Source organism: Athene noctua, chromosome 16, assembly GCF_965140245.1.
Source record: "Athene noctua chromosome 16, bAthNoc1.hap1.1, whole genome shotgun sequence".
Lineage (NCBI taxonomy): Eukaryota > Metazoa > Chordata > Aves > Strigiformes > Strigidae > Athene > Athene noctua.
In genome coordinates this window covers 17,119,059-17,138,913 of record NC_134052.1, presented here as the reverse complement: position 1 = coordinate 17,138,913, position 19,855 = coordinate 17,119,059, and the positions used below count along the sequence as shown (strand labels likewise).

The window sequence follows — 19,855 nt, the reverse complement described above, 5'->3', positions numbered from 1 at the left end:
ATCGGCGGGGGCCCGATCCCGGTCCCGGTCCCGCCCCGCCTCGCGCTGGGCCCGGTGGCGCCACCCAGCGGCCTCGCCCGCCCCCCCGAGGGACTACAACTCCCAGCCTGCCTTGCGGCGGCGGCTCGCGGGGCATGCCGGGAGCCAGGCAAGCTGTGCAGGCTCCGCCCCCGGTCCTTGCCTCGGTAGCCATGGCGGCGGGTGGGACGTCCGCAGGCCGCGCCGTAAAGCGCGAGGTGTCGTCCTCCCGGCGGTGCTCGCCCTGAGCTTTGCGACGGCACCGTACGGCAGCGGCGGTTGGCGCCTTTGTCCTGGCGGGCGGCGGCCTGAGGCGGACCGGGCCCGGCGCGGCGGTAAGTCTGCGGGCGAGGCCCCGCGGCTCCGGCGCGGCGTTACGCGGAGCGCTCGAATAAAAGACGCACCGCAGCTAAACCCCGCGGGGGGCCGAGTCCTTCCCGGTCGCCGCGCTGGGCCGGGCCGGGCGTGCTCCGCGGCCTGCGGGCGGGCCGCGCCTCCGCCTGGCCGCCCGGCGCGTCCGGGAAGCGGCAGCGGGGGGTGCGGGCTCGGCGGAGCTCCCTCGCGGGGACGGCGCGGTGCTTCCCGCGGCGGCCTGACGCCGGTCGGTGCGCGGAGTTAACGGGGCTGAGAAGCGCTGGGTCCCCTGTCAGGACATGCGGCGGGGGCTTCGGTGGTCGCTGCGTCCCGGGAGCACGAGCGGGCTGGTGCCAGCGAGGCGTCGGGCCTGGGCTCTTCCTCGCCGGTGCTGAGAAAGCCGTGCGGGCGCTGGCCGGCGCAGGGACGGCTGGGCTCGCATTCCCGCAGCAGCGGCGGGGCCCTGGGCGGGGAAGGCGGCCCCCGCGCCCTGTTACCGCTCCCCGGGGCAGCCCTGCGCCTGCCCGCCGCCCTGCGCGGGGGGGTCCGTGCTGCCCAGGAACGGCCCTGCGGGCCCCAGGCCTGGCTGCTGGGGGCGCGGCGGGGGGTGGCTGGGCTAGGGGTGCTGGCGGCCGCTGGCCCGAGCTGGCTGGGAGGCTTCCAGCTCCTCAGCACCCTCCCTTCCAGCGGGGGCTGCCTTTATTGTTTCTGCCTTGCCCAGGAACTTTCTGCAGCATTGTGTGTCGTGTTCCGCTTGTGTCGAGTTAGCTTCAATATCCTACTTAAGTGGTGTCTCGCTTTCCGAAGCTGTAGCGCTATTAATAAATAAATTTGGTTTAAAATCAAAGATTTTTAGGGGAATGTGGCTTTAATTAACTTCCAGAGGATTTCTGGGCACATGAGCTGACAGTGGGCTGTCCTGGTTTAGGAACCTGCTCGGTCTGGCAGCCGGTTTTGGCGGGGGGGCGTTGCTGCTGTTAAGCTGCCCCGGTGTGTGGATGGCCTCCGCGGCTGCATTCACACGAAAAAGATTTAATGTGGAAATTAATCGTCCACCTGGTGTAGCATGCCTACACCTGGGGCAAGAGTCACTTATTCTGGTCTTATGAGTCCTAAATGGCCTTTAACTGTGTCATCTACTGAGTAGAAAATGGTGAGAGGCAGTAAATGCTTACACGAAAGTTCTCTGGTAGTTCAACCCGTCTGAGCGTTTGGGATTTATTGCTTTGGTTTGACCTGCTAGTGCAAAGATAGGTCCCTGCTTTCCTTGCTTTTCCTCCTGTGGAAAGCTCTTGCACCCTTTTCCCCAGCTGCCCCCTGCTATCCCTACCCCTAAGAAAAAAGGGAATTTCTTATGCTTTTTGTACCGAAAGGCAACGTCCTGCCAGCAGCAGTAGGAGTCCTGTTGATGCCTGTTTGCTGTGTCTACACGTGACACCCCGGGACTGTACGTGCAGGTCGCGCTGCCCGAGGAGCCGCTCGCAGGAGCCAGTCCCCAGCCCCAGCGGCGCTCGGAGCCCGGCTGGGGAAGGCCGTGACAGTGGGAACTTGGACAAGATGGGTCTTTCCATGTTTTATAGCCACTTAATCATTTTGGGAGAATTTTGAAAACTTCTTTCCCCTCAAATGATGAGAACTTGAGCTGCAGTAGTAGAACAGAAGAGAAACCCAGCGCTTCCCTACAGGAAAATGGGATGAGATTTAATACTTCTGATGGGGAAGGTAAAACTGTGTGTGTAGACAAACTTACAGGATTGAGGCAAATACAGTTACTTTTTTGTTCGATTTTGGTTTGGGTCTTGGGGTTTTTTCCTCCTCCCTGTTCTGGCAGTTCATTTTAAAAAAAGTTTCTTAGACTGGGAGGTGTTCTCTGCCTCCCATCCCTGCAGGGTTCCCTAAAAGGTGGAGAAAAATGGTACAAATGTAAAGCTGATTGATCTTAAAACCAAATTTTATGTCTCAAATCTGGTGTAGATGTATCTTTCATGACAGTTAACTGTTGTAAAAGTATGTAAAACTTTTAAATAGTTTTGGACATTTGACTTGTTTATTTAGAGACGACTTATAAATTGTGATGAGTATAGGTGACTGTTAGGGAGCACTCTGGTTGTAGGCATCTCAGGACTAACAGCAGAAGTTTCTGTTGATTTACTCAGTTTCATCAGCTTTCTTTTTCCAGGTGTCTTGCATGTTATAAACAGAAAATCCCATGCTGCATTCCTGTAGATTAATGTCTAGGAAGTATGACAGCTTTATTAAATAGTTTTCAAATTTTCAAGTTCAGCTTGAAAGTTTCAGGGTTTTAAATTTTTTTTTAAGCTTCACGTAATGGTGATTTTGAAACCAGAAAGTACGATCCTGGGTGGACTTTGCTGGGGTTTTTTGTTAGCTTGTTGTTTTTTTATTTGGTGGTTTTTTTCTGAGTTCTTTGGGTAACTTTGTGCAGCAACTATCGCTGGCTGCTCCAGCTTTGTCCGCAGTGGTGCGGGTTAAGGAGGTGTTCTGCTGGCCTGGGGGAGAGGAGGTAGCGGCACTGCACTGACATGGGGTGGTTAAATTCTCAGCTGTGGACCCGCCTTCTGTGGGAGCTGACACCTCGATGGGCACGCAGATGTGCTGTTTCCGAGGGGGCTGAATGAGAAAACTGTGTTTTCTGGTATCAGAAAGTGAAGATTTCACGTTTGGTGAAGTGATCCAGGTGTGGTCACTTAAGAGCATTTAAACAGCACTTCCTGATATCTCAGTCAAAGCCTGTACTGAAATATTCGGGTCCTGTTATGCAATGTTGCAATGAGTGTTTCCTTTCTGCTTATTAAAATATTGCATAAATTCCAACACTTCTTACAACTGAACTGGAGAAGTAGATATGACAACAATGGGTGTATTGAAAAGCCTAAAGTTAAGACGTTTTAGTGGAAAATGAGTTTTATTTGCATCTTAGTTTGGAGATAAACCATTAAAACTTATCTGCAAAATAATTAGGTTTGCTACCTTTCCATGTTACAGACAAGCTCAACCAAAATGCTGCCGTGTGTGTTTTTGCCAGACCTCTGTATCCCTTGTATTAAGATTTCTCTGGAGTGAAGTTTGCATCAAGCAGACCCAGTTGGCTTCTAGTCTGCAAAGCTGCTAAGTTTAATCTTGTTCCAGTTTAATTTTAATGTCATGGATTGAAATTATATGCATGGCCGTTTTTTTTTTTTGCGAAGAGTTGGATTTGGAACGAAAGCAAAATGGCTCGAGGACGCAAGAGCAATAGCATCAAACAGAGCGACTTCACTAACAGCACCAATCCTCAGGATTTAGAGAGAAGACTTTTTGTCGGCAATTTGCCCACAGACCACATGACTCGTGAAGAAATGGAAGAGATATTTTCAAAATATGGCAAAATCAGGGGTTAGTATATTATCTTATGCCTTTTTGTGGCTGGGAATTCAGTGAGAAATATAACTTTCATGCTTGTCAAATGCTATTTGATGATGATGAGAGGAATGACTAATGTTGTTCCTGAAAAGTGACCTTTTAATGATAATATTCTCTGCCTGCACTTTCTCTGAAAAAGTGATTCCTTCAGTACAGCTGAAACGTAATGCATATATATCAGCTATGTCTTATCTTTTGGGGTTGCAGTCTGATGTTACATTGTTCTTTCAAGTGACTTCATGGTCTCTTAATCAAATCTCGGTCACTTCACGGGTTTTGGTCACTGCCTTGTCAGAAGGAAGTTGATCTAAGAAATGTATTTCAGAGTCTTTAGGCTCTGCATTTTGATCCTGGCAGATTTGATTTTCCCAGGAAGTTTGCATAGTCGTTTCTGGGTAGAGCCCCTTTGCTTGTTCACCTGGTGGGGTTACGTGACAGCCTGGGTGCGGGTTAGTACTGTCCCGTAGTTGTAACCGGTCTTGCCCTGCTGTTAACTTTTCCAGCCCTCAGCATGTACCATGGCTATGGGTTCGTGCAGTATGACCGTCTAGAAGATGTCCAGGCCGCTCTGGACGGTGAGAAGGGTCGCCTTTATAAAGGCTATAGATTAGGTAAGGAAAACTGATCCATGCTCTTCTCCTGACCCCAGCATGCGTTCTAGTAGACAGAGTGCCTTTGTTGTAAAGCACTCTGGAAAGATCACTATGTGAAACTTGCCTGGCGTTAGTCTGAAACCACTTTTTCTAGGTATGTATTTGTATTCTGAGTTAGTTATTTGCTCTAAGTGCTGTGTGGTTCATCTTACCACCTAGGTCTTACTCTGAACTTATTTTTATATGTTAGTATTTGAAAAGCTCTATTGCACTGTGCAAGAAACTGTTCAACATGTAAGCCCTGGGAAGTGGTCATTGAAACCTCATGCACATAGTCTGAAAAATATTTGTAAACCAAATTTCAGGTTCAGAGGAACTGGCCACAGCGCTTAGCAGCTTGTTAGATGAGTAATCTTAACTTGGATTTTTTTTCACATGCGAAATCAATCTGTAAGTAGTGCTATAAATACTGGGTGCTTTAAAAAGGCCATTTTCATCAAGATGAAAATAATTCGGCTAAATATGCTGGGAGCAAACTTAAACAGAAATGAATGCTTAGAAATGTAAGGGTAATCTATTAAATGCAAGCAAAAAAATTACCTTTGGAGTAAGCTTGTGCTAATTTGAAGAAAACCATTTTGACTTAGAAAGGCATGAAAGGAGCAATAAATAACAACTTGTGGGAAGGTGCATGTACAGTAACAAATACAAGCCTGAAGGTGGAAATGGAGGTAAATAGACCAGAAGGGTAGAAGGATACAAGAAGAAATTACGGCCAGCACTGTCCAAGTCTAGAAGCTTAAGCAGGTACAGCTGCGGTTGTTTTAGAGGCTAAGGAGTAGCTGTCTGGAAATGGTAACATTTCTAACTGGGAAGGACCAACTAGTCCTCAGCTAACATTTCTGCTGTCTATTTTTGAGGAGGCAGAAGGTGTTCTTAATATCACTTCCATTTCACTAGCAAAATAAAAAAGGTAAAACAGCAGCTACCAAAACTAGACCTCTCAAAAAAATTAATTCTAACCTCTATGAGACTCAGTGAGGTGAGGACCTGCCTGGGCTGTTAATGTTGTTTTTCCACAAGCCTTGGAAAACTAGGGAGTTTCCAGGGCTGGAGCGGAGCGCTGCGGGTGTGCCAGCAGGCAGCCTAAGTGGGCTGAGCCTGGCATCAGCCCCCGAGACCAAAGGGATGCTTTCACCTGACGCTCCCTCGCTGAGAAGGGGATTCGTGCCACTCAAAACAAATCCTGTCAAACTCACTCTTAGGATGCTGCAAGCTTTATGGCTGACAGTGGCAGTGTTGATGTAAGACTTCTCTAAGATGTTTGATTTGATTAAGAAGCTAGAACAATTAAAAACGACATAGGGTGAAATGGATTTCAGATGAATCTCAGTGTAACGTAGATGGAATTGCTCAGTGCTTTGAGTGGTGCTCTGGAAAAATTGATTCCCGGCCATGCAGTGCTTTTATAAGTGACTTGGAAAGAAAACACACAATCGTGTTAAAAAGAGAATGAAATAATGAAGATTGAGTCACTGATGGTGAAATGACCTGGACTTCTTCCTAAGCTGGGTGCAGGCAGAACTGAGCTTTCAGTAAAGCCAGAAGGGCAGATCTGCGCCCAGGAAGAGCTTTCGCCATCCCTAGGTTTGTGAGCAGGGAGGTTTTGGTACCTGTGGGTTTTGCTGCTGGAATATTGTGTTCAGTTCTGGTATGCCTGGTTCAAAAAGGATCATGCTGAATTGGAGAAGCCTCAGAAAAACCCGAAGAAGCTTAAAAAGTTGAAGAACAAGCCGTAGCAAAAGCTTCAAGATAAAGGAGTGATGTGATCTGTGTGTTACAGACCTGGAGATGAGTGAGTTTTAATCTAGTAGGGTTAGGTCTGACAAGTCCTTAAATGGAAATAAATAGTTTTCTTTAACAGCAAAGTAATTTGCTTCTGGAATAATTTATTGGAGCTTTGGTGGGTTTTGTGCTCAGAAGACTTTTAAATTGGAATTGGATCTTTTGCTAAAAAATAATCTCTAGTTCAATGCCACTGCTGCACTTGAGATAGGAATTGAGAAACTTTTGCCATGTGTTTATTCAGAAGGTTACACTGTATGATTGCAGTGGCCTCGTCATCTCAGAATCCTGCAGGACAGAAGACTCCTTTTTTCTTTTCTTGGAAGCTTTGTCAGTGTTCAAATACTTAACCTGTAAATGCTGTTGGCATTAAATAAAACATTATTAAATCTCTTCATTTGGCACAAGAGAAGGATCCCTGTCAAAGATGTTTTTCTTCTAGTAAAATATTTTTGTTCAGTTTTAAATACATTATTTTTTAATTTGAAAGAAATGTATGGTATTAAGTGTAAAAAATCATAGTAGGTTTCTATAATGGCATCTTAAAACAAAATAAAAATAATTTTAAACCAAAGAAAGCAGATAATGTGTTGCTTAAAGATAACACTTGACTTTAAGGGGCGGGGGGGAAATTCTCAACTAAAAAATAAATGTAAGAGCAGTTGTTTCAGTTATGCAGTCTGAGTATTAAATAGAATTGCTAATAATGCAGTAAGGTAAAAGGATTTGGGAGAGTTTAACTCCAGTGTTGCATTATACTAATACTTCCACAAATGCACAGAAGTGTTTTCATATCTTTAATGAGTAAAATGATGTAGGGAATAAATGCTTATCAAGTTTTGTCTGTGACAGTAGACAGCGCGGCTGTATTTGACCCTGGAGACTGCTTTGTGCTCCTGTGGCCGTTGTTACGCTGCATTTGTAGTTAAGGTTCAGATTGTATTTGCTTCTCTCCCCCCCAAAAAAAGAGAACATGCTGCTTACTGATTGACAAGAAGAGCAAAAATTAGAACTAATCCCTTAATTCTAATTTTAATCTTGAAAGTAATGAAGGGTAGTTTGGGAAGTTACAGGAGATGTTAAGGCTGAGTCTGCCCAGAGACACTGTGGCATGTTTATTCTCTTGCAGGAGCTTTGAGGGTAGTTACTGTAAATAGTAAGTTTTAACTGTTGGTAGATTCTCAGGGAGCAGATAAGACCTAGGTTTGTTTTGTTCTTTTCCTTAAAAGGCTCTGAGAATAAAGCATCCCAAGTCATTTCTGTTTGTTCTTGCCCCCCTCCAGTGTGTTATTTCATCCGCAGTCAGCTGCTATCCAAGGTTTTGTTTCTTCACAGTAGAACAATACGGGCCCCTGCCACTTTTGGGCAACTTCACTTTTTCTGGTGGAGGACAAGACTGTTTCTTCAGCTCTCTTACTTCTTTGTATTTCACTTCATGGTGTTTTTCATGGAAATGCTCAGAAGCCAACCAATTTTCAAATTTCTGATCTGTGGCATCAGTCTGCATCACATTAACAGTGGTGGTTTGAATGCACCACGCTGACTTTATAAGGAGCTTGTGCTTCGGGCTCCTTGGATCCCGTTCCTTCAGTGGTGGAGGCTGTACAACTTAACGGTGCAGCAGTCCCTTGAAGGCAGTTGCATGTGCCACTTGAGAACCCTTGGATTGCTTTCAACAAGGGTAGCGGCATGCGCCATTGATCAGGACTGGCTGTGAACTTAAGACTGTGCTGGCCATCAGCTTCCGTTCTTGGAGGTTTTCAGACTCTGCTTTTTCTCCTAGAGTCCATGAGTCGCTTTCTGCTCGCTCATAGACTGCAGAAGAAAGAGGTTCTCTTATGGAACGAAGAGTCTGGATGTAGGCCCGAACGTAAAGGGTTAAAACTTCGCCCAAGCTGTCCACTCTATTTTGAAGTCAGAGAAACCCATGAAAATTTCGTTATGTTGTACTATCTAAACTTAATAAAAAAATTGTCAAAGTGACAATGTCTCCCTGCTGAATGGATCTTCTTGCACCATCTGGATGTTGTTGAGCTTAAGTTGCTTTCATTTGAATTGTGCTGATGATCTTTTTTTTGTTCCATAGCATTGAACAGATGGGTTGATTATTCTTTACAGATATTAAAAAAGCAGTGGAAAGAAGAAATATGAATAAGGCTTCATCAAGGTCCAGTCCGGCACGAAGGTAAAGTACCTGGAAGCAGTGAGTTGTACTAGGAAGGTCAGGCTTTTAGGGCGTGAGCCCAGCGGCCTGTGCTAAATGTCTGTGTCTCTTCCCTACCGCTGCCTCCCCAGTCAAACGGAGACGCTCACGCCAGACAGTCGGGACGTGGCTGCTCCTGCTCCGAGAGCCCTTCTGGCGCTGACACCTCGGGAGGCACGAGGGGAGCCTCGTGCCTGATGCTGTTACTACAGCTAAGCGTTATGTTTTGCAGCACAGGTTGTAAGTCTTGTGAGGAAGAATACGCTTGACGTTTGCTCCTGCCTCAAGTATCGGAGAAGCCGAGGCGTGTCTGGAGAACGCCGAGGGGCTGTGGCGTTCCCGGGGCCGTGCTGCGGGGGACCTTGGGATCTTGCCTGTGTCAAAAGCCTCCAGTGCTGAAATGTGGCTGGAAAAGAGCGTGTGAGTGAAGCACGAGGCGGAGCAGATATTTCTATTGCTCTGTCTGCCTGCGCCTGTGGTCTGCATGGGAGCACTGTGTACCCGCAGCCTCTGGCACCCCCCTCGGTGGGCTCCCCCCGCAGCTCCTGCGCTGCCTCCGCGCCAACTCCAGGCAAGTGGAGAGGACTCGGCCTGTCCTGCCGTAGGAAGATGGCGTCGGGTCCCTTTCCATGGCGTCACTAGGGAGCGCACGAGGCCGTGGCTGTGTTTGGGGCAAGGCCTGCACCCTCTGTGCTGATACTGTAAAGCTTTCTGTGTGAAGGAGCGTTGCTTGTTGGACCTGAAGGTAATCAAGCTCTCGTGTGTCTGGTGTGCTCTGCTAACTTGACCTGTTAAATTACCAAAAATGAGGAAAAAGTGCAACCAGCAAGACATCTACCACCAGAAAAAAACAGAATGAGTGGCTGCAGTTCTTGGCATCATCTGGGTCTTTTGTATGTGCTGCACTTACCCCGCACGGGGCCGAATCCACTCATGGGCACCCGCGCTGGGTGTTGGGCCCAGGAAACGCTTCGAGCCCACGGCTGGGGGTTCCCATTACAGATGTGGCGTGTCCTGGGCAGCGCCAGGAGCACGCAGTGCTGGCAGGAGGACCCCGAGCACACTGCGAGTACCCGGCCGCAGGCACTGGTAGCACGTCTTTGGCCTCAGGCGCCGCAGGGGGGTAACGCCCGAGCGCTGGTCCTCGGACCGCATGCGGAGGGCAGGCGGTGGCACTGGCCCTGCGGCACCCCCCCGTGCCCGGCAGCGGGCGCCCGCCTGACAGGCCCGGGGAGCGCTGGAGGCGGCACTACCCCCATGGCTGCCGAAGGCTTTGGTGCCATCGCGCCGGGCGCGAGCCCAGGCTGGCGCTGCAGACACCATGGCAGTCCTGTGCCAGCCCTGGGCATGGCTGCGGACGACGGGCCCTGGACCCAGCTGCGGGCTCGTGAGCGACGGCTGCGCATGGAGCTGCAGGAGCCGGGCCCTGGAGCCTGAGGTGCGGAAGCAGAAGCTGCTGTGCCTTCGTGCTGCCTCTCCGCAAGCAGCAGGGCAGCGACACAGGTGTGAGAGCGGAGGGACCCGCGCCACGTCGGTGATTCTGTTGCAGTTGTGCACGGTTCATTCTGGATCTTTTTGTCTCTGCAGATAATGACTGTGGCCTGTTCTGGTCACTCCTACTCCAGCTGGAATAAATGTCATATGCCAAACAATTACACTGCATCTGGCTGTTTTGCTCTATAGTCCTACAGCTACAGAGAGATCAGTTACTCGGTAGCCATCAGAGCAGATCGGACCCTCCGCTGAGCTGCTGCCATCGTTCACTGTAGGCTGGGGGAAGGGGGCAATGACATCTCTCGTGGGATGTGGTTTCAGTACAGATCACAAACTGGAGGCTGAGGGAGTTCACACTTGTTTGTGCACAAATAGTGTTTCTTTTATAGGAGGCAGCTCTATATGCTCTTGGCGGCAGCTCTGTAGTTTGTCCCAAGATCTGTTTTGTGTCTGACACAAAGCCAGAGTCTGCCAGCCCTCCCCTGAGCCCTGGCACAGCTGGGTGTCTGACCCCCAGGGTCCATGCATGGGCGCTGCACCTTCGTCTCCTCACTGTCTGCTCCACGTGACACCGACCTGGGGCACCTCCGAGCCGCTGCTCCCCCTATTCTCTCAGCTGACCGCTGTGTGAGCACGCTGCAGGGGAAGCGGGCTTGTGTTCTGCTTATCTGCCATTAACTAGATTAGGCTGGTAGAGGACTCCCAAAGTCTGTCAAGTTTTGGAAATAAAAAGGTCAAAAAAGCTGGAGTTTTCACCTGACAGGGGAAAGATGATTCCAAACACATGAAGCTCAGTGCTTTCTCTGCAAAATTTTTTTGTTTGGCTTAGACTACAGTGAAGTTATGTTTTTTGCTAAAAAAAAAATATGACCTGGGAAAAGGCGAAGACTGGAATGTTATTCTTCCTTGCCTCTGAAGACAGTGCAGTGCAAAGTCTGAGTGAGGTGGGTCGTTCAGATATGACCGAGAAGCCTGTCGCTGCTGAGGATGTGGTGCTGGTTTGGTTTAGCACCCTCTTAACACGGGGCATCATAAACATAAGACTGGCTTTCTGTGGGAACTATCCCTTCAGATCCAGGACACGGCGGTAGCTGTCACTGCTTTCTGCCAGCAGCACGAACCAACTGCAACGTGGAACCGACAGCGTCTTTCGTCACAACAGGCTCCTTTTTTAATCATATGCCAAAACAAATTATTTCATGTATTCTGCTGTCATTGACTAGGTGAATTCACTGGATCCCTTGAATGCTCCTGGCTATTGCATATTTGTGGGTGTTACAGCACCTTGAATTCTCTCAAAGAATTTGCAAAAACATGTTTGATAGATGATCTGTGCCTGAGGCTGGAGGCCTTGAAATGGCGGTTTCTGAGGTGCCTGTTCACTTCTTCCACAGGTGCTCTACACTTTTAGGGATGCTCCATTAAGGAGATTTCTGGGTCTTGTTTAACTGTGATAAACATTAAAATTAAGAAGCTTCTCTGGGCTGCTTCAACAAATATGTTTTTTGGGCAATTCTTGCTGTTGTGGGATAGGAGGGAGGATTCAGCTGCTGAGAGAAGGGTCTCTTGGCACCTCAGGTAAGAGAACTGGGGGTAGCCATGCTCCTGTCGTTAGCAGTCTAATGGAATTTCCCTGGTGTTTTCCTCAGAGAACCATATGCCTACGGGGATGGCCGCGACGCCAGGCGCGACCGCTCCCCTCTTCGGGGGAGCCCACGGAGAGACCCCAGAGATGGCAGGGATGGTAGAAACGGGCGAGATTCCAGAGACACTCGAGACATTCGAGCCAGGGACATGCGTGATGCCAGAGACCACAGGGACCCACGGGACCTGCGAGACCCACGGGATATCAGGGATCCGAGAGACTTGCGGGACCCTCGTGACATTAGAGACCTTCGTGACCCCCGGGAGCCGCTGTATGATCGATACAGGGATCCATGGGACGTGAGAAATCCGCGGGACGTGAGGGATCCGCGAGACGTGAGGGACCCGCGGGATATGAGAGACCCTCGGGACCCCATGTACAGGTAATCTCCGTGGGACTCTATTTGCCAACACGTTTTTTATCGTTCCTGCCTCTGTGGCTGCGCTGGTGTGAGTGGTGTCGGGCATTTAAGATAAGGAGATTGCTCTGCCTGGGGACGGTTGGGTGCCTGCTTTGTGTCTTGTGCGGGGCAGGTGGGCACTTCAGAAACTAAACTTGGGGAAGGTCTGTGTGTGACACGTTACACATGAGAGTTACTGCCTGAGGTTGTGCCAGAGCGTGGAAACCCTTGCTTCTTCTGTACATGTTGCAGACGAGATGATGGTTATGACCGTTACCTTCGCCTCGAAGACTACTATCGGCGGAAGGATGACTCTTACTACGACCGTTACAAGGAGCACTTCGATAGAGCACCGGTGAATTCGGAAGGTGAGCGCCTGTAACGTTTTAAGGGGCAGATCCCCATTCTCCCTCTGGGAGGGTGCGGGAGGCGCCCACAGTGCCGAGCGTGTTGTGTTCGGTGGCACTTAGAGCAGGTCCAGAGGAGGTTATTCGCTCTGTCCCCGTGGCTTGCTTTCAGACCGTCTGAAGCGTGAGGAGCGGCGCCGGGAGGAGCTATACCGTCAGTACTATGAGGAAATCAAGAGACGTTTTGATGCAGAGAGACCTGTGGATTGTTCTGTGATAGTGGTGAATAAGCAGACAAAGTAAGAAAATAGTTATGATCAATTTTGTTATTGCATGGTAGAAGAGGATGGAATTAAACTTGGTCCTGCCTTGAGGCTGTTTGTCTTACAGGATGCTCTCAGGCCACGTGGCTTTAGAGCCCTCAGAAAGCTACAGCTCCTGCTGCTGTTCTGGGAATACGTGTTGATAAGCTGGAGAAATGTTGAATCTTGTGCTTTACTTTCATTTCCTTCTTGTCACCTATCGCTTCCTTCTCCTGATGCTTTCTACCTACTCTCCCTATCAGCCTACTGTTGCGACAGGTTGTAGCGGCCCATACTTGTTGGCTGAATGACACAGAGCTGTATTAATCTGTGTCAACCAGCAGGTAGTGCAGAGCAGCCGTCGGGGTGGAGTCGTGGGGGTGTTTGTTTCAGAGCTCCTGTCAGGTTGGTTACTAGGCCAATACCAGCCATTGCTGTTAATCCAGCATGCAGGAAGTATAAAACCACTGCTGGAAGTAGTCGTGTCCGCTGTCAGGAGCATGCGTGAGCAGCAGCCAGGGCGATCTCAGGTGGCAGTCGGAACGCTTGCTGAGGTAATGGGGTACCTATGCCTGGTGTGGCGGGAGGGGGCTGTCACGATGGCACCGCTCTGCTGTCTGTATCGTCACAAATAAATATATTGAAGAATAGCAAATATGTAAATAAAGCATAGATCTGTCTTGGAGTCTGAAGAAAATGTTTGTCAAGGGGAAATTTAAAGCTGTCTTAGTCCTTTGGAAGAAAGATCAAGAGTTGCTTTTATTTAACTTTGCTGTATTTGTGAGTCAGAGCTGACACTCGCCTGATCCGGTGGTAGAAGACAGCGCAGGAAATCGGAACAAGGGAAGCGGGGAAACTAGAAATAAGTTTCTGGTGTTTGCTTTGAGTGGAGTTGATTACCTATTGGAACAGATCTTGAAAGGAAATATTAGATTCTTTATCCCTTGGTGACTAAAAGTCTTTGGAAGATATTCTAATAGACCACAAGTTGTTGTACTTGATGCAGGGAGAATTTTTTTGTGCAGGAGGATCAGCTTAATGTCCTAAGGAATTGTTTTGGTCTGTAACAGCTACAAACCTAAAGAGCAGGAGCATGTTAATAAATCTTGGGTATTGAATCACTGATGTCACCTGGTATAGACCTGTTGAAAGATGACTCCCAAATGACTTAGATACTTGGAAATCCTTAAAAAGATAGCTGGCAGGGGGGAGCAGTTTTAGTCATCATTACAATGTTCACATCCCAAGACGGTAAATTGAACCTCTCTCAAAAGGAGTGGGTGCACGCAGACTGGATTTCTCAGAGTGCACATGCAGCCAGGACTGTGGCTGTGGTACTGAGTGTGGTAAGCTCAAAAAAAGATTGAAGACTTCAAGCTCAGCCGTGCGAGCTGTGGTTTGTGCTTGGAAGGGGAGTCTGCAGGAGAGTGGATACAGGAACTGTGGATCCGTAGATGCTGTGTTAGTGCTGGGTTAGACAGGCAGCAGCTGATGCAACAGAAGAGCAGGACTAAGGAATAAGGCGCATTTGAACAGCTGACAGTGAACGTAGCACAAATATCTGACTTCTGTAGGTTGGCTGCTCTGCTGTGTACCCCTTAGATCTCTGTAGGCATAAATTACCTCACTTAATGAGTTTAAACACGTTTATATGTAAACAAATTTGTAATAGTGTAAATCCCTTTGCAAACACTCTGTTTCTCAGCTAAGCTAAGGCTTGATTTGTAATTTATTTCAGTTAAACTGAAATGACTGATTTAGATCAAAATAAGGGCTTTTATATGATTGTAATGAGATTGCTTTAATACTGTCCTGTTAAACATTATGTAGTTTGGCAAGCCGTCAGGAAAGCGAATCTGCGATGACGGAGAGGGTGAACGTGCCAGGGATTCTGTTCTGTATGTGACTGACTTGTTAAACTCCTGGCTTTGCTTTGTGGTAGGGACTACGCGGAGTCAGTGGGGCGGAAGGTGCGGGATCTGGGCATGGTAGTGGACCTGATCTTCCTCAACACAGAGATGTCGCTGACGCAAGCCCTGGACGACGTGAGCAGAGGAGGGTCTCCCTTTGCCATTGTCATCACCCAGCAGCATCAAGTCCACCGCTCTTGCACCGTTAACATCATGTTTGGCACCCCACAAGGTACTGCGCTCCCCGTGGGCTCTGGAGCTGTGCGGTCGCTCTGAACCACTCAGCGCGCTGCTCTGCGACTGTCCAGCAGAGTCAGCAGGACAGAGTTCATCCTTGCTGTGACATAAGTAGTTATTAAGGACTTGACACCGTATCGTAAATGTAAGGTGACTATTGTTACTTAAAAGCTTCCGTAATACTTTATTTGTCCTTTGTCAAAGGACTGGAATTTCTGCTGAGAGGGAGTCTCAGCTGTGTTCTTGGCACCTAACATCACCAGCCTTTGCACCTCAGGGCAAGCCATGACCCCCAGCTCTAGAAATTACTCCACTGCCTTGGTAGATTTCTGAGTAATACCAGTCCGACCTCCGTTTATCACTTGTTGCTCTCAAAGGAGCATGTGTGGAACATGACAAATTACAGGATAGATTTTGAAAGCAAATGTGATTTAAGGAGGAGAGTAAGGATAGTGTATTCGGTCAGGGTAAAGATCTGGTCCTGAAACTAGGGAGAGTTATAAAAAGAACTATCAAGTGATGGGGTATGCGTGCTCCACCTTCCTAATGCCATTTACACTTGTCGCATCACTTTCCATCTCGGGGTGTGACTTGGTGGTTGCGAGTGTGAGGGTGGGCGTAGGGATTAAAAAAACGTCTGCAGAATGTGATCTCAGCAGCCTTTTGCTCTGCTCGTGGGTCTGTTCACACACTCTGTTTACAGAGGTGACTCGTTGGACCACAGTTGAGCTTTCAAAGGTTGTTTCTCCCTTACTGTGTTCCCAAGTGGTGCTTTGTGATGTCTGGGGGAGCGAACTCCCGAGGGCACAGGCACTGGTGTCTGGTGCTCACTGGCTGAGGAGCTCAGTATCTTTTAACATGAGAGGCAGATGTGATCGGAGGGTTCCCTCATTTCCTGCAGGGATACAGCTCATGCATATTTTCACTGGGCTTCCCACTGCCCTTGGTTCTAACTCACAACTCTGTTGGTCTTAACACCCATCCTCCCGCTAAAGCATCTCCTCTTCTTGACTGGATCTAACGGTGTATCAGATCTGATAAGAACCCTGGTTATTAGCTCATCCACAGCTCTTTCTAGAGATCAGATATGCTCACCTGCTCCACACGCAGCCACCCTTCCGTTCACGTCAGGTTCAGGGAATTCTTTTGCAACTTGGGCAAAGCATAATGTTAAAATGGACCCCAGTTTCCTGAGGAGGAGAGTGGCAGGATTTGATGTTCTGTGGGTCTGAGACGCTTTTTGGAAGGTAAAGCCTCTTCTGATCTCCCTGCTTAAATCTGTATTCAGAGGAATGTTTGCCTGCATGCTTCATGAGGTGGAAATAATGACCTCAGAAACTTTAAAAGGCAACTGAAAAAAAAGCCCCAGCCTTGTCATTGACCATTGGTTGTTGTGTCGTGGAAGAACCTGATGGCTGGTTCTTGCCCCGGAGCCGTGAACATGAGCAGCAGGGTGACTCGGAGCCAGTGCTCCCTCCCTCCCGTCTCCTGCGTGCGCACACCCGTGCTAAGGCACCGGCAGTGCAGAACCAACACGTGTTCCCTCCCATCGCTGCCCTCCCTGGGAGGCTTTAGCAGCCTCCAGAGGGACGTTTGGGCTCTGTGCGAGGGTTTAGCAGTGGAATGGCTGGAACTGTCTCCTCTAGGAGCACCGAGGATCTGTGTGAGAGGTGGAGGGAGCTGCTTTCCCTTTTAGGGGGCTGAGAGGCAAGAGGGGCGTTTCCTGGGCTGACAGGGTGTCTCAGAGTGCTGGGCTCTGGAAGGAGAGGGCGGCCTCGCTGGGCAGCAGCCTTGAGCCTCCTGTCGCCTTAGGAAGTGAACTGTTACCGTGTGCCTGGGCAGCTGCCCGGGCCCAGCCTTGCGATCCCAAAGCGCTGCCCGCCTCTGGGCGAGACGCGCTGGGGTGTGTGAGGCCAGGCAGCGCCCGCGAGCGGCACCTGGTTTGCTTAAAGCGTTTCTTTTCCTTGCGCAGAACACCGCAACATGCCCCAGGCTGATGCCATGGTGCTGGTGGCACGGAATTACGAGCGCTACAAAACGGAGTCACGGGAGAAGGAGCGTGAGGAGATCGCCCGGCAGGCGGCTAAGATGGCAGATGAGGCTGTTCTGCAGGAGCGGGAGCGCCCACCCCCCGTGGAGGAGGGTGTCAGAGGAGGGCACCCTCCGGGCATCCAGACCCTCCTGAACCTGCTGGCAGACAATCGCTACCTGACTGCTGAGGAGACCGATAAAGTCATTAATTACCTGAGAGACCGGAAGGAACGGCTGCTGAGGGGCAGCACTGATTCTCTGCAGGGTGAGTGTCTGTTATTCCTACGGTTTGTGGCCCCTCTGGGCTGGGGCATGAAAATGCCCCCGGGATTGCAGAGGAGACCTGGTGTCGTAGCTTCCACACACAGCACCTCATTTTGAGGTGGACGTGTCCTTTGGAGTCCTGAGGTGGTTCAGATCTTTCATATGAAAGAACTTTCATATTGGATCCTCTCGGGGAAACCTCGGCGCTGCCGTAACCGCTTTGCCTGCTGCACAGCAGCAACAGTTGTACGAGTGGTTTGGCTCAGAGGGTGGGTAGTCACTGATGCTTGTGTCTTTGGAAGCTGCTTCACTGGTTTTCTTCAGGTGCCCCTTCAAGGGCATTTGCAGAGCTTTAACCCTCTTTCCTTTCCTTCCCAGCACCCATGTCAAGACAGTCTTTGGGGGCACCTTCAGGATCATCTCTGGGTAGTCAGTCCAGCCTTCCAAGCTCTCAGGCTCATCAGGGTTCACAGCCTCTGGTCTCTGCTCCTTCTGTTCCAGTCTCCTCTTCTAATCCTCAGCAGGAGCTTCAAGCAAAAATCCTCAGTCTCTTCAACAGTGGGGCGGCTGCAGCAGCAGCTGCTGTAGCAAACAGCAGCTCTGCAGCCTCTGCAGGCACTTCGGGCAGCACTCCCAACCAGAACTTTGCTAACATGGGCAGCAGTCAGGCCCGGTCAGCACAGATGAGTGCAGGAAATTTAAACCAGGCTCAGCAGAGATTGCAGACTCCAAGCGCACCGATTCCTGCTCTCCCAGGCCCTTCAAGGAGTGCAGGTCCAAGACCTGGAGCCCCTCCACAAGCTCAGTCGCTCTACGGTCAGCACCAAAATCGCCTCCCTGCGCCCGGCAACGTCCCTGCGCAAAGGCCGGTGTCGTCCGGTATCAACTTTGACAACCCCAGTGTGCAGAAAGCCTTGGACACCCTTATCCAGAGCGGTCCTGCGCTCTCCCACCTCGTGAGCCAAACCGTGGCCCAGGGGCGAGCGGGGTCCTCGGCCCAGCAGCCGCCGCCGATGGGCTCCTACCAGCGGCACTACTGACGCGGAGCCGCCGCCCTCTCCCCTTCCCTCCGCCATCCCACAGCTGCAGCCGCCCAGCCCGTGCCCCCTGACCCGGGACAAGCGCCCCTGGGCGTGCGCGGCCTCGGCTCCGAGCGCGTGCCCCCGCGGGCTGGCGCTGCCCCCGCACTCGCTCTGCCCAGCCGGGGGGGTCTGGACGAGCACGCTCTGTTTTCTCAGCAGCACGACGTGCCCAGGGCCGCTGCTTCGCAGGGTCGTTGTTCAGTCCGGCCCCAGCAGCCTGCAGGGACCATCCTGCAGTTTCCTCACTCCCAGGAGCTGGTGCAGCTTCTCACTGTGGCACAGTCTGGTCTCACTGAACAGTCTTAGGGTAGTTTTAGGTCAGGGGTTTGAGGAAACAGGGCTGACCGGAGTGGTGCACTGATGGGGCCTTCCAGGAGACCCACTGTTTTGGAATGGGCACGTTTTCTTTAGATTTTTTTTTTTTTATTTCTTTGTAACAGCATATAAGCCAGGTGGGAAGTACAGTGGCAGTGCCAGCAGCTGAACTCGTCCAGCGTGCGCCGGGCACTGCTCAGCAGCCCAGGCCCTGCCGGCCGGGCCCCCCCGGGCTGGACGGAGTGTCCCGGCAGGGCGAGGCTGGGGAGCTCCCACCCCACCCCGGAGCTGGCAGCTTTCCTCCGAGTGCTGTGCCAGGTCGGAAACACGAGAGCTTCCAGCCAAGGCAGAGATTTCAAACGGTCTGTCAGTTTTCCTACACTGAGTAGTCAGTGTTAAGATCAATCTGTTAAATTTGGCTTATAAATTCCCTTCTCTTACAACCTGGCTTCGGGATGGTTGGTGACTGTAGCCCAGCGGCTCCAGGGCAGCCACACTGCTGTGCCCGGGGCCCTCCCTGGGGAACCTGCACCCAGCGGTGAACGTCCCCCCCTGGAGCCTTCATCTCGCTGTCGAGCCGTGTTCTATCCAGCTAAGGTGGAGAGGCAGTGCCAAGATGCAATACCCATAATTTTATACATTTTTTTCAACACTTAAGTAGCTGCAGCGGACAGTTGAGTGGAAAATCGGGCAGTGATTCTTCACCGTGTTTTTAACCAGTAACATACTTTGATACCGGAACATCTCCCAGCTCTGCGGCCCCCCAGCACGGCTGCTTAGCAAGCAGTGTTCTCGGAGAGAGGAGTTTCTTTGTCCCAGGTGGTTTGTGTTGTAACTTTTTTTTTTTCTCTGTGCTGTTAACGAGAGGATGTTACTTTCTAATAAAAAGGCAGGAAAAACGTTTTGTTGCATATTTGACACTTGAGAACTGAGTACCGCCTGACGCATCCCGCTGCTGCTCTCGCTGCCCAGCAGCGGCACCGGACGCTGCCCGAGGGGACAGCGCCGCCCCTCGCGGTCCTGGCAGCCATTTTTGAAGCACCTCACGGGGGCTCGTTCTCTGGCGGTGGACGCGGGTGGTCTCGGGCAGAGCCTGGGCCAGGACCCCCGCAGGAGCGTGTGGGGGGCTGGCGCGAGGGCCCGACCCCTCCGGCTGCCGCGGGGGCTGTGCTGGGACCAGCAGCCCTGGCCCCGGGTCCGCCTGCGGCTGCTGCCCGATGCAGCCTGGAATCGGCGGGAGTCTGTCTGTCATCTTACCTTCTGTCAGATCCCTTTTTCCGGTTCGACAGCCCTGCGGACAGGTAAAGCAGCTCTGCTGGGGGGTCAGAGATTTGTGGGAGCTGTGGCACTCAGGAGAGGCTGTTCCTCGCCTGAGTTTTGATTCCTCTGCAA

The 19,855-nt window shown here is 50.7% G+C and overlaps 1 protein-coding gene across 3 annotated transcripts; it reads left to right on the top strand.

Moving 5' to 3' along the window:
- Nucleotides 1-281: 281 nt before the first annotated feature.
- NCOA5 (nuclear receptor coactivator 5) lies at nt 282-19,366 on the top strand. 3 transcript variants are annotated; one of them, XM_074920033.1, is made up of 10 exons: nt 282-353; nt 3,582-3,768; nt 4,299-4,406; nt 8,352-8,418; nt 11,580-11,957; nt 12,228-12,343; nt 12,495-12,621; nt 14,567-14,766; nt 16,744-17,067; nt 17,445-19,366. In XM_074920033.1, exons 2-10 carry the CDS (start codon nt 3,606-3,608, stop codon nt 18,104-18,106), a joined length of 2,145 nt encoding a protein of 714 aa, XP_074776134.1. In that variant the 5' UTR covers nt 282-353; nt 3,582-3,605; the 3' UTR covers nt 18,107-19,366. The 3 variants fall into 3 exon arrangements, with proteins under 3 accessions (XP_074776134.1, XP_074776135.1, XP_074776137.1); XM_074920034.1 differs by lacking the exon at nt 4,299-4,406; XM_074920036.1 differs by lacking the exons at nt 3,582-3,768; nt 4,299-4,406 and having other exon boundaries at nt 287-353.
- The last annotated feature ends 489 nt before the right edge of the window (nt 19,367-19,855 follow it).